The sequence below is a fragment of the Sylvia atricapilla genome, chromosome Z, assembly GCF_009819655.1.
Source record: "Sylvia atricapilla isolate bSylAtr1 chromosome Z, bSylAtr1.pri, whole genome shotgun sequence".
NCBI lineage: Eukaryota > Metazoa > Chordata > Aves > Passeriformes > Sylviidae > Sylvia > Sylvia atricapilla.
This window is the reverse complement of record NC_089174.1, coordinates 18,688,654-18,714,117: the sequence shown is the minus strand read 5'-3', so window position 1 is coordinate 18,714,117 and position 25,464 is coordinate 18,688,654. Positions and strand designations below refer to the sequence as shown.

Genomic DNA, 25,464 nt, shown 5'->3' with positions numbered 1-25,464 from the left:
GAAAATTTAAGTCAGGACAATTAAGCTGCCACAATATCAGTGTATATCTGGAGAATAATACTGAATTAAAGGGCGGTGAAATCATCAAAGTGAGTCAAAGTGTTTTATGCACTGGTATAGTATTTTAATCAGTAGCTTGGCTAATCCCTTAATATAAAGGTGATGTGCCACCACCTGGAATGTGTATAATCCTTGCTACTAAATTCCATTTTGTGTAATTCAATATGTCATCTTTTAACAATTGCAAGTTCTAAGAGAAGCTGTTGTTTTACATGGCTTTGTTCAGCATCCTTTTATAGCTGGAACTTTTCGAGCTACTACTTTACGATAATAAAATTCGCAAGGCCTTGTTTTTGAATACACACCACTTGTGTAACTAACATGGCTACTCCTGCGCATGATGGGACTTCTGCAATGACTTGGTCTCTCTTCTTGTCCTGGTGGCCTCACTTCCTGTTTTCTAAGAAGTCAGTTTGCAGCACCTCTGCACGCCTTAATTGTCTCTGCATCTAGACTTAAGTACAGCATGGACTAAAACATGACTCAAATGCTTTTGGACATTCTTTAGAATATTTTCTATGCAGCAGTACTGTTTGTGTAAAGTACTTAATCAAAGTTGTTTCTTTTTTGTTTTGTTGTTGCTATGGCTGCTTCATGCAGGAGAAACAGGTCAGCAGTAGGTCTATGGTTTGTGAGGGCTTTCAGCTTTTGTTGGGGTGGTGGCATGTAGATTGATCCTGGCTGGACACCTGGTTCCCCTCCGAAGCCCTAGCACTCCCCTCCTTGAATGGTGAGAGAAAACACTAAAAAAGGGTCACAAATTAAGGACAGGGAGAGATCACTCAGTGATTACTGTCATAGGCAAAACAGACTGAACCTGGGGAAATTGGTTGGATTTATTACCAATCAAATCATTAATTCTCAATAATGAGAAGTAAAACCTGTATCTTTCTTAATCCTTGTATCCTTCTTTGGCCTAACTGCATTCACAATTCTCTACTTCCTTCCCCCAGCTGTTCAGGAGGACCAGAATAGGGGTTACACTCGGTTCATCGTACCTTGTTTCTGCTGCTCTGTTTTCATCACATATTCTCACTCCATCTCTGATTGCAACTCACTTCTGCTGGATGACTTTATTTTCTTCTTCTTCTTGCGTTATCTCAGATTTTACACCAGATATTACTGCCATCACTGACTGTCCTAGTCTCTGCCAGTGTAGGTCCATCTTGGGTTCTGGCTGACACCTGGCTCTGTAAGACATGAAGGAAGGTTCTAGCAGCTTCTCAGAGAAGCTGCCTTTGTAGCCCCTGTACTCTCAAAGCCTAGCCATGCCAACCCAGGATAAACATAATGAAATAAAAGAAATTATTTATGGGCTTTCATTTTAACAGTGGCAGCTGTATTAGCAACCATCTTTACTGTACCATGTTTACTGTTCTTCAGAACTGCAAAGTTTTGTTTCTTGAAGCTGGTATTGCCACAAATAAGCATATTTATTTCTCACTTGAGTAAAGATTAGTTGAAGGATTTCATAATGCCTACCTTGATATCCTTTGTTAATATTAATTGGAGTCAGTCAAATGTCTGTCTAAACATAATGGGAATCATGTTGCTTTGTTATCTTCTAAGGTTTTTATAACTGTTAAAAGGTTCAGTCTTCTGTTTCATGCTGACAGCAGGAATTCAAGTTTCCTACTGCTCTTACTAACTTACAATTACTGACTGTCACCTTTTCTAATGTTTAGAATTACACTTTTGCAGGAAATGTCACATGCCAAATTACCACTTATTATTTAGTGCTTTCTTTCTGCTTGACCAAGGGCGATGGTATATTTTGAGTGCTGATAGCAGCCATGTCCTGGTTCTGCACATGGGTTCACCAGTACCGACAAGAACTGCAGGGAGAAAGCAGACAGTGAATGTTTTGTTTGCACTTCTGTCTGCCGTGTTTAACTGGCTGTCTAATGAGAAACAGACACTGACTCTGGTAGTGGCCAAGCAAAGGCCTGCATGGAAATAGGATTCATGCACAATCCTTCACTGAAGAGTCTTGTGTAAGAGATTGCAAATTTCTCATAGCTAGAAAAAGAGAATGATAAATCTTGCAAGGATGTGCTGGGTGTCATGAATTTGACCCCTTCCTTTCTTGTTAGACCTGTGCTTCATCAAGAAGGGTCTTCAAGGCTCTTGTAGGGATATGCATATTTAAAACTGCTGGGGTAAGCCATACCCTAAAACAAGTAGTACATTTATGGTTGTTATTCTCAATAATTCTGTAAGTTACCATTGTAGTTCAATGCTTCATTAGTTTTTTTTTGTTTTTTTTTTTTTTTTTTTTTTTTTTTTTTAAATTTTTGTTTGTTTGTTTGTTTGTTTGTTTTGGTGTGTTTTCACCTTTGCCATCCCTTTTCCTTGGCTAAACAGTCCTGGTAGTTTCCTTGAATGTTTTCATGCTTGCTAGACTTCAGCACTTTCCTATGAACACTCTCATGTATTTTCATATTTTCTTGAGAAAATTGCCTGTGATTGGCAATAGTATTTCTATTTAGTACTTGATGTCTTCAGATCAGTGGAAGGACTTCTTCATATTTTGCATATACTACCTATGTAGTATAGGTATAATGCTACTACTGTCTTTTCTCATTATAGAGTCGCATGTAGATTTAAATTTATTTGTGCTGACAGTGTACCTTTGTGTGAACTCTTGACAGACTCTCTTTTATGTTTATTAATAAACAACAGTACTTTTAAGAAATGGATGGGATGAGTGTAATACATGCTATAGCAATTTATGATCTTGCTATAAAGTTACAGTTTATATGGTGGGTTTTTTGTGGTGGGTTTTTTTTGGCAGCTGCTATAGTGCTCAAAACCTTGGGGTATAAAAGGCTAATTTTGTGCTTCAGTTCTCTTCTATGACACTGATTTACTGTGCTAATCTACTCTACCATCCCATGCCCCCTTCCAACATGACCATGGATGTGCCTTTATTACTCTTCTTACCAGCTCAGTTAAAAATTAAAAGAAAGGCTTCCCATCCATTTCAGGATAGCAATGAAAGCACTTTTTAAATGGCTTGCAAAATAACACTGAGATAATTTGTAATTCTTTAGGTGTGCCATCTCAGAAGCACTTCTGAAACATAGTCTACAAAATTAGTACTTAGGATATATTCTATGGTTGATTATGCTAATATGACTTACTAATATTGTCGGTTCTTGTGGGATAGTCAAGCAGGGGCCAAGTTGTAGATCTGTGTATTATAATGCATGCTAATACTTTTCTGTCTTACAAGATGTACTGGTAATAAAATATTTCTATCTCTAAAATATAATTGTACCTGACTTTTTTTTTTTTTTTGCTTTTTTTTGCAGATATTTTCCAACTTATCTCTGAATGAGCGTTGCCTTTCAGTGTCATTAGTCTGTAAATATTGGCGTGACCTCTGTTTAGATTTTCAGTTTTGGAAGCAACTGGATCTCAGTAGTCGTCAGCAGGTATGGAAATATCATTGTGGAATAATTGTTTTCATGACTCAGAATTTGTTCTTGGAACTTGTACTTTTGACTGAGGTAAACAGAAGAAACACATAAAACAGTGATATCTGTAGTTTCAGGAATTTTCCTATTTGCTGAAAATGTCTGGACCCTTAGGTTGGTTCCTTTAAATATAGTATATTTTGTCTGAGATCGGTTGTTAAACAGTGTGAGCACAAGTGCTATTTGAAATGGGTCGTGGGTTACGTGTCTTAACTCTGCATCAGGTCATCTGGAACGATCAGACCTCTTATTAATTCAAAGACAAACATGAGCATTTGTGAGGATGCTGTAGTTGGAAGAATAGTCACATACATGGTGCTTGCTCTGTTTGTTTTAACAATTTGTCTTTATTTTATTCTTCAGCTGGTATGGCTCCTACTCGTTAGAAAAAAGATTGTGTTTAGTTTGCGGTTTTTTTAGGCCTATAGCTGATCCTAAAATGAAATATTTGCAGGTTTGATTTAGTGAGATGCCTAGGAGCCTAGCCTTAAATTGTACAGGGTAACTTCCTTCCATGGAAAGCTTTAGGGATGCCAGTATTGTTTGGCCACTACCCTTGGGTTTCTTGCTGAATGCAGGGGTTTATAAACAGTATAAAGAGTGAGACTTCATGAATGTAGAGGGTACAGAGAAATAAAACCCAGACAGTTGCATTTGAAGAAGGATTTTTTCTCTTTGCAATTTGGTGGTGTTGTGGTTTAACCCCAGCAAGCAGCCAAGGCCCAGGCAGCCCCTTCCTCATTCCCCCACCAGTAGGGTTTGGGAGACAACTGGAAGACAGTTTAATAGTGAAAGCAAAAATTGCACACACATACACAATGCAAGCAAGACAAAGAATTAATTCCCTGCTTCTTATCAGCTGGCAGTTGCTCAGGCATCCCCAGCAAAGCAGGACCCCATCATACAGAACAATAACTTGAGATGACAAACCCCATCACTGAAAATGACAAACCCCGTTCCTCCTTCTTCCTTTCACTTTATACACCGAGCATGATGCCACATTGTCTGGAATATCCCTTTGGTCACTTGGGGGATCCTGGCTATGTTCCCTCACAGCCTCTTTGCCAGTGTGGCCAGGTGAAAAGCAGAAAAAGCCTTGGCTCTGTGCAATCCCTGCTCAGCAATAAGAAAAACAGCACAAATCCAAAACACAATCCCATACTAGTCACTGTGAAGAAAATTACTTTTATCCCAGGCAAAACCAGTACAGTTCTTTTCTATCTCAACACCTGCCTGATGAAAGAGCAAGAAAAAAGATCTGATTTGCAAAAATCAAAAGGGATTTGTGTTGCTTTCTTGCTGTCTTTGGTTAAAGCTAAATCTCGTCTGTGCCAGGTGATGGATAAGTATTTCTGAATGGTCCTTTGTAGGATTGTCTTCTTTTAAGATTGTTGTCATTTTTAGTAACTACAAGGTTTATAGATACAAAATGGAAGGAATTTGTTTTTTTAACAAAGGTGTTAAGGAAACTTTGCTGTCTGAGCATCCAGGGGCTGCTCTGTCAGCCACACTGGCACCGCCTGCCTGGGACCAAAGTCCCTCCCGGTAGCTGCTCAGGGGAGGTGATGGATGCCCGGCTCAGCTCCCTGCACACCCCACACAGTCAGACCACTTTCCTTACTGCCTCGGTTTCAGGTTTCACAGAGCAGAGTCTCAGACCTCTGGGTCCGTAAAGTAATGTAATCGTTGTGCAACAGCAGAATAACAGCTCAAGCTGGAGGAGGAGGGACCCCAACAGCGGGGCCTCACTGTATGTGCATGGGTACATCTGGGGGCTCTTGGCTCCAGCTGTTTTTTCAAGTGTCCCTCACCTGGCTGTGCCAGAGGTCTCTCTGCCCTTTGTTGTGCAGAGTTGGCACCAGTTCATGAATGGCCTTTTGCCTCTGGCTGTGCCACCTGGAGCTCAGCCTGAGCTCCACTGCAGCTACACACCCCAAGCTGTTTGTACTGAATGTATTCCTCAACAGTCCTCCCTTTGATTTAATTGAGCATACCTGCTAGCTAATATATTAAAATGAAATAAAAAAAAGTTTTAAGACATTGGAACACTGTCCTTCCATACAACAAAAATAATTAAGTAACAAAAATAATAGAATGAAGACTAACACAATTGCCATAGGGGAGAAATGATTATCAATATGAAATCACATATCTTTCAGTAAACAAATGCAGTAATGTTTGTTGACTACAAGTTATATAGTTCTGTTATTAGTTAGTATTCTACCTTCTGTTGGTTAAATGATTCCTGCACTTCTTATGCCAATTAGTCCACATACCCAGTCTTTCTGGTCTTTTGGGCTGGTGGGTTTCTTGGGTTGTTGGTCTGTGGTGTTTGCCATCTCCTCTTGCCAGAATCGCCTTTTACTCAGCTGCAGTTGATTCTGCACAGTTGCTGACTTGACTTTGTTACTTTCTTCCTTATCTAGGAAGTTCTGACACATGTCATTGTGGTCTGTGAATTCTGCATTCTTTGTGTCCACTGTCACTAGTACCTTACTCTCCCCAAGCTTTGTTAACCTCCCCTAGGAGCTGAGGTCATTGAAGAGCACATCAAGCCTTAAACGTTAATAAGACAATTTTGCCAACAAGTAATTTTTTTTTTTTTAATACCTGGACATCAGAGGTAGTCTATTTGTGGCTAAAAAGAGATTCAGTTCTGTGGTTACCCTCCTAACTCTGGAGTTCAGTCTGGTACTTGAGAACTTCTGTCAAGTTGGCCAGCTGTTTGGGATTCTTTTTGTGGTGACATAAATTTCTGCAGCTGCCCATATTTTCTGTCCTTGTCTAGCTCTTGCCTCTACCTTTGTAAGCTTTATCATGAAACCATCTAGCTACAGTCTACATAGTTTGTCAGAACTGTCTTTCCCTCAGTTGCTCATATCTGATCAAAACCATCAGCCCCTCCCCACTCCAAAGCAAACCAATCACAGATAAATATTCAGTCATAGGTACTATTTCTAAAGGACATATAGTTTCATTTTCCTATAGCTCATGGAAATGCATATTAGAACAGCCATTTCGTCCTAATGACATTAAAGATTTTTATGGCAAAGGTTATATGTATTTGTTTTTTCTTTGCAGGTCACTGATGAGCTGTTGGAAAAAATAGCATCAAGAAGCCAGAATATTACTGAAATCAATATTTCTGATTGTCGCAATGTATCTGATACAGGAGTATGCATATTAGCAATTAAATGTCCTGGGCTCCTAAGGTATACTGCCTACAGATGTAAACAACTTTCTGACACCTCTATTATTGCAGTTGCCTCTCAGTGTCCTCTTCTTCAGAAAGTGCATGTGGGCAATCAAGACCGACTCACTGATGAAGGCCTGAAGCAGGTAACCATCCGTTCCACAAATTCTTTCTGTAAATGTAGTATATTTCAGCTTAGCAAGTAGAAGATACCCTTTCTTAGGATTTAATTAAAATCACAAAAAACCTTCAGTTTTAAAAGTTGGTGCATGGAGACCTTTTTTTGGTGCAGTAAATGCTGTTCTCTAGAGACTGCACATACTTTCTTTTTTCTTCTTAATACCGAGGGATGAAAGATCGCTTTTGTAGTTAAATCTGCAGTTTGACATCCTATACCGCACTTTTATTGGATTCAATTTTCCTGAGTTTGGTTGCTATTCAAAACCTGTGTTTGAATAACTCGTTTTTGCTTCATGAACGCTGAAGGTGACTAAGATCTTTATTTGTTAGATGTGCAGGAAGGTGTCATCAAATCTCTGAGTGCGTTAAAGGAGCATTTAAGAGTTAGGGTAAATCAAATAAGCTGTTGAGCATAAAGGTGTTGTTAGCTACATGTACATACAGTAAATAATCTTATGGTTATGTGCTGCTTTTAGCTCCATTTTGTTGACTGTAGTTAGCGACTTAATTTTATCATGTATGTAATTAGAATCTTTCTCATTTGTGTATAGTGTTTCAAAGCCTGAAAAGAAAGATAATTTTTAATGGAGGGTAGAGAAGCAGAAAAAAAAATCTTTTCTCCCATCTCTTCATTTCAGTCAAATTCTGGTGTTTTTTTTTTCCCTTTGATTTCATTAATTGCAGCTCGGTTCAAAATGCAGGGAATTGAAAGACATACATTTTGGGCAATGTTACAAGATCTCAGATGAAGGAATGATCATTATAGCTAAAGGCTGTCTGAAGCTGCAAAGAATATATATGCAAGAAAACAAATTAGTAAGTACATATCATGATTTTTTTCTTCCCAAGGCATTTTGATTGTCAAAGCTTTCTCTTGCTCTTTATCTTTTAAAAGTGTTCTTTAGAATGGCTTTTTGCAAGTGAATTGCTTGAAAATGTTTCTGGCTGTGAAAATTGCAATTCTACAGAGATGGCTCAGGTGATGCAAGTACAAGTTAAGCTAAATGCAATGACTTCTTGTTTTTAACATGATATTTCAGGAGTAATTGTTTCAGACATGCATGGTTTGAATAGGAAAACAGTTCATATGGAATATTTATTTTCTTTCTACAAGTGCAGTAAAAAGTGCAAACAGCTAAAAGATTTTTGGAGCATGGGTTCTTGATTACAAGTGATACACTCATAATATTTTCTTGAGCTATATCACTTTCTTACCAGGATAGTGTGCCTGTGCTAGTGGAAGGATACTATTGAGGAGTAATAAAACAATCTTGCATCCTAATTCTAAGCAGTCTCTGAAATGATGTTTTCTAATGCAGAAAGAGTGGCTTGTAAATGGTATAGCAGAGCACTGACTTAAGAGTTCTTTTTTAAAAAATTATTTTATTTTAAAAATTTATTTCTTGCAAGAAAGTAGTAAAACTTGCTTGCAGTTGAATTTTTAACTGTTGGCTAATATTGTGGTTATAACCTTTGTTTCAAAAGTGCTGAATTGGAACAAATAAATTGTGTTTGTAAGAAAACAGCATACCTTGTATTCAAGAATCATTTGATATTTGCCTTCAGATAGACAAAGAGATGCTAGTGCTCGAGATTGTTTTTTTTTTTAATATATAAACCAATCTCAAATCAGTAAAGAAAGAAAAAGGCAGCCAGTTATTGGTTTTGATCAGAACTGTAGAAAGTTGAAAATTAGAAGATAAAAACCAAACTGAGATTTCTGTATAGTTTAAATGCAGAAAAAGGGCCCGTGCCTACTCCTGTTTTGAAACACAATTTTGAATACTGTCAAAGCTAGTTCTTCTAATACTTACCTTAATACATAAAAAACTTTAAATATGAGAAAGAAATTATTTGAGAAGTCTGGAAGGAAAAACATCTAGCTTCCTTTCTTTTCTGGAGAGAGAAAACTTATTTATATGTCTTTGAAAGGAAGAGAAAAACCTTCAAGATTTGCATAATTGTGTGTGAAAGATGGTTTAATTGTAGTTAAGAATGCAGTATGTTTAAATATTGGCATAAGTACCTGATCACTGGAAAATATGGAGGGAAGGTGTTAACTTAGCTTTTCTTGTAGATGCGTCTTAGTGTTCTCATCATTGGAATTTTGATTATCTTTATAGCGTGAACAACCTAAGAAGTTGTTATTGCAGTTATTAGCGCTTAAAGACTTTGTGGTCATAATATCTGAAATTTCATCAAAGTTCCTGTTTGAAATGGAACATTGGAATTATCTTTATTCTTTTTAAGGCAGTCGTGAAATGTGCTCTTAACTTGCACTCTACTTTGTTGCCTTCATTGTTGAAAACATAACACTGAATTTTAGTTGCAAATAAGACAAAACTGTTTGCTGTCAAATGAATAGGAAATTTCTTAAAATTTTGTCACTTCTGGTAATTTGTCTACTGACTTACCAAAACTGAATTTTTGCCTAGTTTTTCATGAATGTACTTTCTTTTTTCAGTGTCAAATTGTACCTTAATTCCTGCCCATCTTTAATTTTTCAGGGGGAAGAAAAAGTCTTGGGGCAAACTTGATATAGCTCTGTAAAATTAAATTCAGCTCCATAAATCTTTGTATGTACACACGAAAAAGGTTTTGAAGCTCTTATGAACTCCAGAGTATTTAATCCTTAGAAAAAAGTAACACTTGAACAGTGCCGCTAGATGACAAAGCTGAAAAAGCTGCTGTGCTTTCCCCTTGCTAGGGTCAAGAGACTTTAAAGTCTTGCTGGCATTGTAGTTTTGTGTGATGAACCAAGACAGTTTTTAAGAAGTTCTTACGCAATTATAAAAGAGAAACATTTACATTCCAAAATAAATAAAAAATACAGGAATTTTTCAGTTGTGGAATTACCTTAAAAGGGATTAATGGTTGGAAAATGGTGTGTCAAATTCTGTGGATTACTTTTCTCCCTTCTAAAAAAATCTTCTTAGTATTTGATGTGGCACATACTAATTCCTGCTTCTCTGGTGAAGAAAATGGTTTGGGGAAATATGTGTTTGTGTGTGTGTTTTCAAAATGACTAAGTATTTATTCTCAGAAATCAAAATATTCTGTAGCAAGAATTGTGTACTTGATGTGTGAGGGTTTGGTCTGTGTATTTAAAGTTCATACCTTGTCAGTATGCTACAAAGAGGACTCCTATCCTCCCCTTTTAAGCAGCTGCTGTAGCATCCATCTAAATAGTCTTGTATTTTGTGCTTTCTTGTTTATTCTTTTTTCAGAGGTGCTCAAAATCATGTATGTGACTCTTACAATTTCTGTTAATTTCAAAATGTGTGGTACATTACAGATAGTACATGATGGTTGAGTTTTCATATAAGCTTGTCTCACACTAACAGATTTTACACTTCAAGAATACATCTAGGCAGAAGCAACCATCAGCTAAATAATGCCTTTGTGAGTGTTACTTTGCACTGAAATGTGTGTGGATCAGGCAACACAGTTCAGTTGCTTCATCTGTTGCTAAGTAACTCCGTTATCAGACTGCTGAGCAGAAACGGAGAAAGGAGAATTTATGTTCTGATTGTTGCATATGCTAGACATTTCACAGAAAAATAGACCTTTTCCTGTCTTTGAAGTGCTGATTATGTCATGGTAATAAGAAAAAGCTGCAATTAATAAATGGGACAAAGGATCTAAGAGGAAAAGGTTAACGTTGCATAGCTAACTCAACAGAAGGTTGTTGTTATTTGCATAATTGTTTAGGATTTGTATCTCTTCAAAACATATTTATTTTTCCTCTGTCCTTTGAGTGAAAGAACAATTACGTGCTGAGCCTGTTTTCTGAAGCATACTGGCCAAATTGAGAACCTAGTTAAAAAAAAATAAATTACAAATGTAGGACTTATGAAGTGTGCCACTCTGTTCTCTCTCCTGATCTGCCCCCAAACAGTCTGATGCAGTTGAATAATCTTGCCGAATTTCAGTGTAAATGGAAGAATAGATTATAGCTCTGTCCAGACAAAACTAGAAAATTTCATAATTTCTTGGCTGAATTTAGTTGGACTCCTTATTTTATGGTTGTGACTGGTGTGATATGCTATAACTTCTGTGTTTGCATCATGTGAACGTTCAGTGTGAATGTAGCTGGTGGAAGATGGATGGGTTAGTTTCATTTTCAACTTAACAATTGCTGTTTTTAATCTTTCCACCCCACACAGAGTAGATAGCTTAGGTGCAAAGTCAGAGAACTGCTCCACACTAATGTGTAGTTCTCTTACTAATACACAGAGTGGGGGGTACTTTACCCCAATTGTTTTTATTGCAACCTTGCATAGAAGGATGGAGTCCTAAAAGGTTTTAAAGGCTTTGTGAGATGTAGACCTCGGTGACAACAGAGCACCGAAACAGAAGGGTTATCTCCAGAAGCTTTCACACAAGCTCTCTGTTTTCCTTATTTTGGATAGAGTTTGTCTAGATTTGGGAGTTCACTGTAAAGCTGGAGAAAACTCTTCTCCACTTAACTAATTTGATTTAACACGCTATTTTATTTTTAATTGCTTTTCCTTAACTTGGTTACTTAATGGCTAAAATCATAATATAATCAAATAAATAAAATAAAATTATAATTCCCCATTATTCCACCCAGTGTCTGTGTTTTTTGTGGTGGACTAGATATGGATAATGAGAGAGAGCTTCTAAAGATAAAGCAAGGTAGAATTTTAGATACTGTAAGAGAATGACAGCATTCCTGCCTCTATACTTTGTTCCTTGCTCTCTTTTCTCTTTTACAAGCTAATTCATTCAGGAGCTACTATAGTAGCTCCTATGGCAGCACTTCTTCCATTCCAATAAAATGATGTTGTGAAGTGGATGCTTAAAGGCAGATAATTTGCTTGATGGTTCCCAAGTATATTCATTAAGACATTTAGAATATAAAATATAATATATGTGTTATAAATATGTCATAAATGACAATATAATATTGGCTTTTGCATTTATGTATTAGCTTTTGCATATTGTTATTAATCACAAGTATTTTGATATGGTACGATTTAGAACTCCTTTTTGCTACTTGTAAGTATAAAATAATCTAACCATTTATGTATGTAACATATAGCTTATATAAATAATATTGTGATTAATATTTCATAGGCTCTAGCAAAATATGGAATGTTAAAAATGCCTTTAATTCAGAGAATGATGCAAAAACAATTAGTTTCATCCAGTTGTTTCTCACATCTGTGTACTGGCCTCTCCAGGTGATAAGTGACAGGAACTGGAGCACCAATTTAGAGAAGAATTAGAGAAAATTTAGAGAAGAATTTATTTGATTCCTTGTTATCAGGGAGTGTGAAACAACAGGACGAAACCGCGAGAAGAAATACAGTATATTGACCCAACCTACAAGATGCCATGCAGACAAGTCAGAAGTTAAAACCAAACAAAAGAGTTCCTGTAACAAAAAAAAAACAAAACCAAAAAAACAAAAAAACCAACCAAACAAACAAACCAATGTATAAACTTATGAATATGTGTGTACCCCAGTAATGTAAAAGTATATAGAGAATGTTGTTTCAAAACTGATGGTGTGTTTTTTGGCCTGTAGCCAGAAACACCTCAGTGCTGGACTTTGTCCCTTTTTATCCCCTTATTAAATTTTTAAAAATTCTAAAGACTGAACTTTGTTCTTACACCATGTTTCTATTTCTTTGTTAGACTCTTGATTCTTCAATTTCAAGATAACCAAGTTTTGGCGCAGTTTTTGCAATATGCTTGATATGTCATAACACTTTTAAAGTATGTATTTTACAGGTGGCTATTTAACATTTTTTTAAGATGAGTATTCTGTAAGTTTTCTGCTTACCTTTGCAGTTTGCAGCAGATAAGAGTTGAAATTCAAGTTAACTGTGATGGTATATTTGATAGAAACTACTATGCTTAAGATATGTGAATAATGTACTTTAGTTTCAGTAAAAAAAATTAAGATAGACTAAACAGAATATTACAGTTTTGTCACACAGGTAAAGTGTTAACATATGCTTTTAAAGCATTGACTGGAGTCAACTAAGTATAAAATGCAGAGGAAAAAATAAACTTAATTCTTATATTTTCTGAATAGTCAGCATTGTGTAAGCTGATAATCTTTTTTTTGTCTGTAAATTATATTCTTCTCCCCACTTCTTTTTTATTTTGGGAACTATTTCCCTTCCTGCTTTGTACTTGTCATCTACAAAACACTTACTTCAGCATTGCACTTTGTGTCACAGATACTGAGAGAGTATTTGGCTTTGCTTTTGCTACAAACAATTAGCCCAGGCAAATTGTTTCAGGAAGAAAGTATTATAAGGCATACAAACTGCACAGTGTCAAATGTTTAGAATGTATGGAAATAACTTACTTTGTTTCAGTGGTAACAAGTAAATTAAAGAAATTTTTTTGGGGAAGATATTCCAAAAGAATGTAATTTCCCTGTCCTTCTTCCATCCCCCACAATACACTCCATATCTTCACTTCTTACATACAGTTCTTAAGACTGTTCTTTTACTTGAAGAAATTTCAGAAGAAGAATTATTTTCCCATGTTTCTTCAGGCATACTTTCCCAAAATACTTTTGAACCACCTTATTTCATTATTTGAGGTTTTGAAAAGAACTGTAGTTGTTCCAGACTTCTGCCTTCAATTACTATTTTTACAATTAAACCCCCATGTTCAGAAGGATCTCTTGCTGGTTTTCTTTGCAGACACAGGCACCTCCTCCTTCAGGTGTGACCTAGGTTTCCTGAAGCAAAATCTCAGACACTGGATTTATAAAAATAATGGGTTTAACAGAGATACAGCATCAGGTCAGAGAAGGTTGGATGCCTTCAAAGAAGGACCCAGAACAAAGAAAACCCCGGGAAATTATATACTTATGACTTATGCCCCCACCTCTCACACACTCTTCATTCCTTGATCGATCTAATGCTGATTTTTGGTTTGTGGTCCTCTAGCACTTTTTTAGTTTCTTTCTCCATGTCTACCATGCAGGCAGGCACTTGAATTCTTGTCTTACTGAGTTACAGCATCTGCAGACAGCTGTAGCCCCTTTGTATTTTCTGTTTTTTTTCCTGGTGTACCTGCTCACTGCCTGAGCATGAAAAGCTAAAAACCCACTAGTCCTAATATAGTAAGCATTGCCTAGCAACAACCGAAAAACGTCACTATGTTATCAATATTCTTTTCATACTAAAGCTAAAACACAGCACTGTCCCAGCGCTGTACCAGTTCCTAGGAAGATGACTAAGCAAATTAATTTTTCTGTTTGAAAGCATATCTAGGTCGAAGTTCACAGCTTCTGGCCTAAGGCTTCAGCAAATCCAGCTACAGATGCCAAAAAAACCAACACACTAAATCACACAGCTTTTTAACTTCATGTAGCTCATCCTACTTAGGACTTGTTGATGCTGGATAACTAGCATCTCTCAGTAATTAGTTGCTTGCTGAAAGTGTATCTACATGTTCAGGAAGATCGTGGAGTCGTGGTATGGTTTGGGTTGGAGGGTACCTGAGGTCTGGTCCCACTACCACTACACCAGTAGATCAGGTGGCCCAAGCCCCATGAAACCTGTCCCCTTCCAGGGCAGTCCTCAACATCTCTGGATAAACTGTTCCAGTGCCTCACCACCCCCACAAGTAAGGACCCTGTACATACCAAGATGGATTTCTCTCTTGTGTACACTATATGTCATAACTTTGGATAACGATGTTTCATTTTCTATCGGGTACTGAATTACAGATTTTTAAAGCAAAACCAATTTACATACACACCACCACCACCAACTAATGTACCATAAAAGTATGGTTCAGTGCTTTAAAAATGGTGTAACAGCTATATTGATAGTAAGATGATGTATGGGAAGTCATGCTTCCATAAGAACTATGTGACACTTCGGTCTGGTAGTAAAAATGTTATGGAAAAGCTTGTCTTTTGACAAGCTCTTCTGAACATTTGCTTGATTAATTTTTTTCCACAATGTAAAATGATTCAGTCAATTTCTTAGAAACCTAACTTAGAGAACCTTATTTCTTAGAGTTCATTTTTTTGGCCTTTTTTTTTGTTTAGATCTGTTGCATTTTGACCTTGGCAAAATGTTTCTGTAGTACTGTTCCTGCAGTGAAATGTTTATGCCAAGTTTGATGTTAATAGAAGGGAAAAAGGCAAAGCTTGTGTACATGTGCATAACTCAGCTACACGTATCTGCTGTGAAGGTATTAGAACCACAGTGCAGGAGTCAGCCTCTTAGTTTCAATATAACTTTCTGTAGTCAGTAAATATAGTGTGGTGTTGTCACCCTTAGGTGGCGGCATTGACTTTGTAGTGGTGACGAGCGCCCGGCCCGTGCTATGGGGAATTGTCAATGCACGGCAGATAATTTCTGAGTATTGTGCTGGTTCCACAGACCCTGTGTTCCTTTCAGCTGCCAGGATAGCTGTCAGAGTAATCCTTAGGTGTCTCAATAAGGTCAGCTGTATGGTTTCACCACTTTCTGCTTTTCTGTTTTTTCTTTTTACACAGCTACTACATTTTGGTGTTGAGAGTTTACTTGACATGTACACTGTGTACATGCATTTAAAAGCAACCAAAAGCTGGAGTTGTAATCTGTATTGCTACATTAATGATACTTTTTTACTCTTGTCAGGTTACATGTGGTTGATTAATGGCTATACCTACTCTACTGTTTAAAAAACTTCCAATTTTGATATTGATATAAAATTAGGTGTAATACCACTTAAAGCATTTCTTTGGGCTGTAATTTATTACCACTTATAATAAACATTCTATGTATAAAAATGTGGAATACATATGCTGTAGATTAATTCAATGACAAAGAAGTGAGTGATGGAATTCGAGTAGAAAAGTGGCTGATACAGAACTTTTTCCTACTTTTTGGTCAGCATTATATGTTGATCATTCATTTGATACTTGCAGATGATGTATTTTGCAAATAATTTTAGTAAAGGTTGAATACATTTTTTTATACATTTAAGTGACATCATTTTATGCCTGTGCATTAATGGCTGGCATGTTAGTTTTGTACATCAAAATCAAACTTAGGAAGAACTGTAACAAATAATGTTCTAAGTGTTGAAGATTCTGGTGTTGAAAGTCCAAATGTATGGAGGTAATGGGAAGATCCTAAATGCAATATACAAACAAATTTCAGCAAGTTGTGAATTTTAAATTCTTAGTTAGAATGTAGACACTTCTGCTTTTTTGTTTCTTTTGTGTGTTTTTTGGGCCGCTCTTGTTTTTGAATAAGGTACTTGAGCTTTTAGTTAAAAACTTGATGACCACGAATTGGTAGCTGGAATGGAGCCTCCTCAATTGTTTGAAATAACAATATGTTAAAAATCCCAAATCTTTTGGGATCATACTCTAGTCAGAAACCAATTTCCGTGATACTGGAGTGAAAACCCCTTCCACTAAAATATGTGCTGCTAGATATTAAAGTTACCTAAATGGAGTAGAAATTTCTGTAGTTTGTTTGTTTTGCTGTTGGGGTTTTTGTTTGTTTATGTCTTTTAATCTGCTGGTGTCTTGTGTCAAAGAGAATACTGGCAAACTCCAGATGAATCATTTGTAGGTTGTTCATCTGTTAAGTTGGTATCTTGACTCATGCTGTACTTTGTGAGAGTCTTCAGCCATTCACTGAGGATAGCAATAAATCAAAACTGATAGTATTTCTCCCAGTGAGCTGTGATGCTTACTGAAAAAGATCATAAGTATGATGCTGTGAAGCAAATCCCTTAAAACTGTCAGTATCAATATTTTAAAATAGTGGTAATTTGCATCAATCAAATATAATCCAAATACATTTTTATTTGTATACGACAGAAACAAGATTATGTAAAAGTAATGAATGACAGGCAGGCAGCTTTGTTTATATAATTTCTTTTCAGGAAATTCCAGTTGAACTTTTTTGTCTTTATGAAGCTAGAAGAATGAACTTGACAAATTTCTGAAGCTGTGGGGAAACACTTTTGTTTCCCAAAGAACTTCACTGTAACTTACAGAAGTATGAGAGTATGAGTATGAGAGATCAGATCATTAAGGGTACAAGTTCTACAAATGTCTACATTCTCTCTTCTCACCTTTCTAGAGTGACTGGTACCTGGGAGCACATACATAAATGTATGTTCTCTGTGGGTATCTGGAGGTGCTCTGCTCAGTGGTTTCATACGGGTAGTTTTCTACCAACAATGTAGCATTTCTCCCAGGTTACAGGGCAAATTGAATGGGCGCTGAGACCAAACTGCTGACACCATCCTGAGTACTGTCTTTTTTGAGTAAAGGGTGAATTCTTACGAGTTTTAAACAGAAACATTTGTCCCCTTGGTGAGTAAATTTTTGCATTTATACTTGGATTTACATTTAAATTGCAAATCTAGCATCTGTAGCAGTTCGCTGTTTTTGCCACAGTGGAGGCTCTGGTATCTAGGCCTACAGCACGACTTCCACTTTACTTTCATGAGTGGGTCGGGTCTTGTAACAGACGCATGGCACCAATATGGTAGACGGTTACAAAAGACGTTTATTAAGTAAAAAGTTCAGGTTTTATACTTCTTATCTACTACTACGTCAAAGAGGATATTGCCACACCTCCTGGGTTAGTAGTTGGAGTGGAAAAGTACTGGCACATGTTAGTAGAGGGTCTACATTCCTTTCAGGGGTAGCTTATCTCGAGAGGGGGATGGGGCTTGCTCTTATCCTCACCGTTACAGTCCGAGATCTTCCGGCCGCCTGTCCCTATCCAACCACATCTCCCCCCCCTCTCTCACAAAAGAACGAGGTAGTTATACGCATATATATATATATAGATATAGGCACTAAATGAGGTAGAAGGTTAGGACTTAATAAGGGAAAAAGGAGTTTATAAACTTGAGTAAATTTCTGCCAGGCAAGTTTGGAAATCTTGTGACTGGCGATTTTAAATTCACAGCATCTCATGTTGGCCTATGAACAGAATGTTAGTCTGATCTAGGCGAGCTTTGACAAATGAAACTATCTTGTTCAGCAGGCATGGTCCGAAGGTAACAGTTAGAAGTAGCATTGCCAATGGGCCTACCAAGGTGGAAATTAAAGTGGTTAACCAAGGGGATTGGTTAAACCAGGATTCGAACCAGCCTTGCTGAGCTTCCCTATCTTTCTGTCTCTGAGCCAGTCTGTTTCGGAGTTCGGCCATGGAGTCTCTTACGACTCCGGTGTGGTCTGCATAGAAGCAGCATTCCTCTTTCAAGGCTGCACACAGGCCTCCTTGCTGCATGAACAAAAGATCTAGTCCACGCCTGTTTTGTAAAACCACTTCTGAGAGTGAAGAGACTGACTTCTCCAAGTAGGAAATGGACTTCTCGATCCTCTGCAGGTCCTCATCTATAGTTATTTGCAGCTGAGATAGACCCTGGTGTTGTGTTGCCAGGGCTGAGACACCTGTTGCTGTGCCGGCTGCTCCTAAGCCGAGTAGCATTGCGATGGTAACACCTGTCAATATCTCTCTTTTGTGGAGCCTGTTGGATTCTTCGAGAAGGCTGTACATTTCTTCCTCTGAGTGGTACAGGACTCTAGGAACAATCAGAACTTGGACACAGAAATCGTTAGAATCATCAAACTTGGGAAGAGATACACACGGACTTACTCCGGACTTCTGACAAACCCACATTGCCGATGTAGCAGGTATTACCCACTTGTTATTCTTTCTGTTAGGCTTTACAACTCTGGTACAGACATTCCCTTTTCGCTCAGCCAGGGTTGCATTACCAAAGCATTTGCCTCGGCCTGAGACCTGGCTTAGGGTGATCCCTCTGCGAGGTGTGTCCCATCGGCACTGCTGGGGTGCATCAGCGGCTGAGTAACTGAATGGGGTGTTTAAAGCAACTCCTTCATAAAAAGGTGGTTGGACATCATAACAAAGCCAACAGGAATTGGTTAGGTTAGGGTTAGATTCATTCAGGGATAGAAAGGTAGCTTCTAACATACGAAAGATTGGATCGGGATCTGACCTAGCTAATTTGTCCATCTGAAAGGCTTCTGCATCACTAGTTGGGGTCCTGCTGACACCCGTAGGTGCAGCCTTAGGGTAGGTCATATTTCTCTTTGTCTGTGTGCTTTTAATTATCTTGTTGGGCCCCACAGCTCTGGGTTCTGAGGGTTGAGACTTGGTAATTTGCACGTTCACCCACTTTTTTGACCCTTGAAGGACCACTGTCCAGGTTTTGCCCACCGTCCAGCTAGGATGAGTGGGTTGCAAAACTGTCATGTTATAGTATATGCATTTTCGGATTTTTGGGATCTTGTAGCTATATCGATAGGAATTCCCGTGTACAGAGAGAGGTGTTTTACAACCTGCGGGTGCCCAGGTGAATTGCAGGAATTTGTCAGGTTTTTGTGGGTCCCACCCAGGCCCTGACGGCCTGGCGTCTGTTACAATGGTCTCACATCCCCAATGTCCGCAATATCCCCAGCCGGGGTTATTACAATAGCTTTTTCCTGCGTTTGAAGCTGGGCACCAATAGGATAGGTATGTGTGTGATGAAAATGGAGAATGAGGGTCTACCTTTGGTTGTCCTGGAAACAAATCGATAATACGAAGCACGAAGGATGGACTGTTTGGTGTGGTGATGTCTCTGAGCACCTTACCACTGGTAAGATGTCTCATGACCCACCTGAATGGCTGGTGTGGGTAGAAATCTGAGCTGGCTTGTCCTCTGGCGACAAACCCCAGCAACAAAATCACACAGGCATATCGTTGGTGCTTGGATCTTGCCCGCGTGGGTTTCTCTGGTGCTTTCTGACGGCTTGGTGGTGCGTCTCGTTCCTCTGGGAGAGGCGTGTACGCGTTACGTGGTCGCCCCACCAGCATGTCCTGTAAACAGAAACTCACAGTTTTCATTAGTCTCATCCTGCTCACTGTGGAGATCAGGTTTAATTGATTTAATAGGACACCACCTGATTTTCCCCTCCCTTTTGACAGCTGCATACCCTCGCCCTGTAAGCATTAATCTCCAGCCCCGTTCCCATTCACCCAGCTCATTTTTAATTACAACCTGCGGGCCCTCCTCTAGTGCTCTGGAGGCCCAGTGCTTTTGAATGGGATTATTTGCTTCACTTCCTCTGGGGAATTGATTTAATGCTATCAGTGCGGTTGCCAGTATGCGTGCCTGTTCTCCTGAGGGAATGGATTTGTTAAAGCCTTCTGCTTTTGCCAACACCTCTATTTTAGTTTTCAGGGTTTGGTTTGCCCGCTCGACTATAGCCTGACCAGTACTGTTATATGGGATACCTTGCACTAATGTGATCCTCCATTTGGAGGCGAATTCCTGCACTGGTTTAGAAATAAAATTTGAACCATTATCTGTTTTAATCTGCTTGGGGATACCAAGCCATGCCATAGCTGTCAACCAGTGCTGGATTGTGGCTTTGGAGTTAGTCTTGGGATGCTGGGTGGCTACAATCGTTCCACTGAACGTGTCCACTGTTACTGCAAGCCATGCTCGAGGCTTCAGCAGCTGACACAAGGTGAAGTCCGACTGCCAGATTTCTGAGGGCTTAAGACCTCTTGGGTTGACTCCACTAGTCCACAGGGGTGACTTCTGGCAGTGAGGGCAGGTAGCCACTACATGTTTGGCATCCGCGGTTGTGATTCCACATCTCTTCGCTAGTGCTTTGGGTCCAATGTGGAGGGATTCATGCAGTTGACGGGCTTCCTGCAGTGTCCAGACTCCTTTCGCTGCAGCATCTGCTTTATCGTTGCCAATCTGAAAGTACCCTTTGATTGGGTTGTGGCTATTGACGTGAATGATTGATACAGTGCCCTTTCGTGAAGAGAGTGCCTCTTCTAGCATTAGGGCTGCTGCTGATGTTGACACACCTGGTCCTGCCATGGCTAGGCAGAGCCTTGCCACGAATATAGAGTCTGTTACAATGTTAAGGTGTTCCTCTTGGAAAAGTCCACAGGCCAGGGTTACTGCTGTAGCTTCCAGCTGCTGCACTGACAGTGTGGGGTCACATGCTTTGATGCAATGCCACTGCTCTCCTACCTGCCACACTGCTGTCGCCGTAGAAGTGGTGGAGGAAGCGTCTGTGAAAGCTGTTGGTCCTGGCTGTGGTCTGTCCATAACCTTTGGTGGCAGGTCTATGTCGACTATGGTCAGCAGCTGAGTCCAGGGTGGTCTGGTGGAGTAGGAGATTTCTCCTCCAAATCCGACGAGAGCAAGGGCTAGATGCTCCGAGATTGTGGTTGATTCTATGGTCGGTTGCTTGCGAAAAGGAAGGTGGATTCTCGCTGGCTCAGTCCCTAGGTGTTTCAAGGCGAGTTTCCTGCCTTTCATGATGAGGTTAGCGATGCATTCTACTGCTGGGGAAAATGCACGAGCAGGCCTTCCAAGGACCACCCATTGAATCGGTCGGGCCTTTTCAGAAGGTCCTTGGGCCAATGCTCCCACTCCCCCCTTTTGTGTAAAATGCACATATAAGTCCAGAGGCATCGCTGGGTTCCATCTGGCAAGTGTGCCAGTGGACATCTGCTGTTCGATGAAGTCGAGGGAGCTCGCTGCTTGTGGTGTCAGCTCCTTGGGTTCCCAGGGGTGCTTTCCTTTCAGGAGGTCGTACAGAGGGTCCATGATCTCAGGAGGAATCAGGACGATGTTGCGAAGCCACTGCAGTGATCCTACCAGGCGTTGCACGTCGTGGAGCGTCTTAACATCTCGGTGGACTTTCACCTTAGGAGGTGTCACGTAGGAGCTTGTGATTCCCACTCCTAGGAAGGTGACACAGGGTCCTTTCTTGATCTTCGCGCTCGCAATCTCGAAGCCGTTGGCCTGGAGGGTCTCTGTGATCCTGGATACCAGATGATCCACTTGGCTCGCTGATGGTGCTGAGACCAGAATGTCGTCCATGTACTGGATGATGGTGGCAGCAGGATAGGAGTGTCGGACTGGCATCAGTGCTTTGTCCACGGTGATCTGGCAGATGGTTGGGCTGTCGACCATACCTTGAGGTAGCACTTTCCACTGGAAACGCAGGCTGGGACGATTGCCATTCGGGAAAACCACGGAGAAGGCAAATCGTTCCCTGTCCTCAGGATGCAAAGGTATTGAAAAGAAACAGTCTTTAATGTCCAATACTGCACATGGCTGTCCTTCAGGAACAGCTGAGTTCATGGGCAACAGTGTCTGAACTGGACCTATGGGTCGGATTGTTTTATTCACTTCTCTCAGGTCATGGACTAAGCGATAGCCTTCTCCTGACCTTTTGGGTACAGGAAAAACGGGCGTGTTCCAAGGACTCACAGTGGTTTCTATATGATCCTTTTGCAGTTCCCTCTCAACCAGTTCTATTAAAGCTGCCAAGCGAGGCTCGCATAGGGGCCACTGCTCAACCCATACAGGGTCTGATGATTTCCAGGTCAATTTGATCGGCAGCAAAGGGTGTAAGGCAGTGGCCCTCATTATAAATTTGTAATCCTGACTCCGAGCATAGCCAGGACATCCCTTCCTATTAAGGGTGGAGAATCCTGTAAAATGTAAGGGTAAATGACAACTGTTTGTTCTGGCCCCTTTTTTGTGTGGAGTGTTATCGCCACCAATTGGGTACTTTTCCATGCCCTGGATTGTCCCCCCACCCCGTTCACAGGAGGGACTTCTTTAATTTGCCAATGTCTGGGCCAGTGTGATTGAGGAAAAATGGTGCAGTCTGATCCAGTGTCTGCCAAAAACTGAAGCCCTAAAACGTGAGGGTCCTGGCTGCCATAGAGCTGACACGTCCCCCACACCCTCAAGGGCTCCCTCCCCACTTTCATGACCAAGGCCACCCAGGGGTTCCGCTCTGGTTTGTCCCCTGTTGACCCTGTGACACTGGAGCAGTTTGTGGTGGTGAGAGGTGCATGTTGGCTGCTGGTGATGGTGCATTGTTCTGCCACTGAATGACTGGTGGGGATGAGGTACTGACTGGTTCCTGTATATATATGGGGTATGAAGGTCCCCTGCCCCACTGGGTATTGGGAAGGCTGGGCCATCTCGCAGTGGGAGGAGGCTGAGTATGGCCCGCACGCCCCCTCCCCCTTCCGTTTCCCTGAGGCCTGGATCTGCACTCCTTGGCCAGGTGTCCCCTTTTGCCACAATTCCAGCAGGTGGGTCTCTGGCGCTGCTGGGTCGGGGCTGCTGCCACGGGCTGCTGTGCTGGCTGGGGACAGCTTGCTGCTACATGACCTGTTTGGCCACATTTCAGGCAAGCCATTGCATTTGTTAGGGTATGAACCGCTGCCTGCATGGGTATTAGGTGTTCTTCCTTTACCACATGTTTGATCATGTCAGCTAAGCTGGCTCCTGCAGGCAGAGACCGTAAAATTTCCTTGGTTACAGTATTACACTGCTGCTTTAAACAGTCTGTCACCACCGGTCCCCTTGCAGCTGCAGGCAGGGTGGATGAATCAATTGCAGCCTGTAATCGGTCCACAAAATGTGTAAAACTCTCACTTTCCCCCTGTTTGATCGTTGACCATGGCGTGGACTTGTCCACAACCCGGGAAGCTGCCCTTATTGCCTCCCTAGCTGCCCTGGTTGTTGCTTTCACCTCCTCTGCTGTGAGGTGTGCAGCTTGGTTTTGGGGCGTGGCCACATCGTCATGTTTGCCAAGCAGTCTGGACAGAGTAGAGCCATGGAGAGGCTGTCCCTGCCCTGAGGCTTGAGCTAGGGCAGCTGCGCATGAATTGGACCACTCCTGCTGAAATACAATCAATCCTGCTCCATCAAAAAACATACGGGTTATTTGTGAGATATCAAAAGGCAGCATATCATCATTGCTAAAAAGACCATCGATCAATGTGGACACCAGGGGTGAATTAATTCCTTTTTCCTGCACCGCTTTCACCACAATCTGCACTTCTTTCGTACTGAGTGGGGTATAAGTCCGTCTCTGGTTCTGCCGGTTGCCTGAAACCCGTACCGGGAACGCATGTATTACAGCCGCAGGTTCCCACTCTGCACAGGCTAATTTTATCTTCCCCCAATCGGTTAATTTGCCCTGAATTTGTTCCCTTACATTGTTAAAAGCTTTGCTCGGTTTCGCTGGAAACTTTATAAAATCTGTTATCTCCGTTTCCGAATCGGACTCAGAGCCCTCTGTAGAGCTTGCCGTGGAGTTGTAACTTCCTTCCGTATCGGAAGTGAACTGGTGGTAAGCTTCCGGTTTGCTATGCTTTTTCCCCGGACTCCGCCCCCGTCCCGCCTTCGGCGGGTGGGCTCGGATGTTCCCTCTGCTTTGACTCCATTCCGCCTCCCGCGCCCGGCCCCCCCCCTCCGACCGGGGGTGACGCTGGCGCCTTGCGCGGGGGTTGTCCCACGTTTCCCCTTTTTGCTCGCCCCTGCCCTTGGTAGATGACACCGGTAAGGGACCTTGTCCGCGTGTTCGCCCCCCCCCGCTCTCCCGCGCATGCGCCATGTAGGTCGGTGGCTCCGGAATTCCTCCGACCCCCCACGCATGCTCGGTCGCGGCGTTTTGCACTTCCGGGTTCGCGTCGCCACGTGGCGCCCTTCCCTGCTCGCGCTCCACGTGGCCGGCGCCATCTTGGCCACATGGCGGGGGGGGCAGCGGCGATTGGTCGCCCCGCCCCCGCGCCGGACCGTCGGCGCCATATTGGCCATATGGCGGGGGGTGCATGCCCTCCGCGGCGATAGCCAATCTCTCGGCGTCTCTCGCCTGCCGCGCTAGTTCTTCCCAGACAGACCGCGCACATTCCTCCGCGCGGCCGCGCTGCGTCTCCGCGCCCGGAGAGGCTGCCGTTTCGGACCGTGCCGGGGAGCCGCCGCTCCGCGCGGGCGGCGCCGCCGCCGGTCCTAGCGCCATGCCTCCGCTCGGACCCTGGTCGCGGCAAGGAGGGATTGTCGGGGAAGCCGCGGTTTTTTCGGGGGTGTTCGGATCTGGGGTCTCTCGCGGGGGGACCCGGGGTTTTTCCGCGTGCTCCGCGGCTTTTATGCATGTATTTGTGGAGGGGGATGACGCGTCTGGCTCCCGCTTTTCCCCTGGGGTCTCTGCTGCACTGCGCCCCCCCCCTTTCTCTTCCGGGGCTTCTCCGGAGGGTCCTGCGCCCCCTCGGTCCCCTCTCCCCGGCTGCTTAGCCGTGAATAAACACGTTTTTGCAGCGTTCCAAGCCTCCTGTTCTTCCATTGCTTTTCGCAACACTTTTTCAACTTTTCCCCATGCTTTTAAAACTTTTCCGCTGCCGGTGGCTTTTGTATCTTCCGCCAGGGCAACTGTATATTTCTCCCACCCCTCTGAATTTAATATGTCTATAGGGCGTGAAATCGCGCCTAGATCCGTTAACCTTGCAATAGCAAGAAATAAATCTTTTTTGTCCCATGCAATTCCTGAGTGGATTGCTAATTTACTCACGACCACTTTCACGGGGTCCATGTTTCTCCCGCGGGGTCCTGGGGCGTCCCCCTTTTTCTTCTCCTCCTCAGGAGTTCGGACCGGCCGACTCCTACCCGCTGTGCCTTTCCAAAGCGTAGCTCCCGTCCTCCGAGGTAATCGTTCCCGGGTTTACGGCACCACTTGTAGCAGTTCGCTGT

The 25,464-nt window shown here is 41.6% G+C and overlaps 1 protein-coding gene across 1 annotated transcript in view; it reads left to right on the top strand.

Annotated features, from left to right (window-relative positions):
• The window catches only part of FBXL17 (F-box and leucine rich repeat protein 17), a 275,881-nt gene that overhangs the window by 10,837 nt on the left and 239,580 nt on the right, over positions 1-25,464 (top strand). The window contains exons 2-4 of the mRNA XM_066339699.1: positions 3,375-3,497; positions 6,621-6,878; positions 7,597-7,728. Of these exons, the coding sequence (XP_066195796.1) occupies positions 3,375-3,497; positions 6,621-6,878; positions 7,597-7,728 (513 nt within the window). The remainder of the gene's footprint in view (positions 1-3,374; positions 3,498-6,620; positions 6,879-7,596; positions 7,729-25,464) is intronic.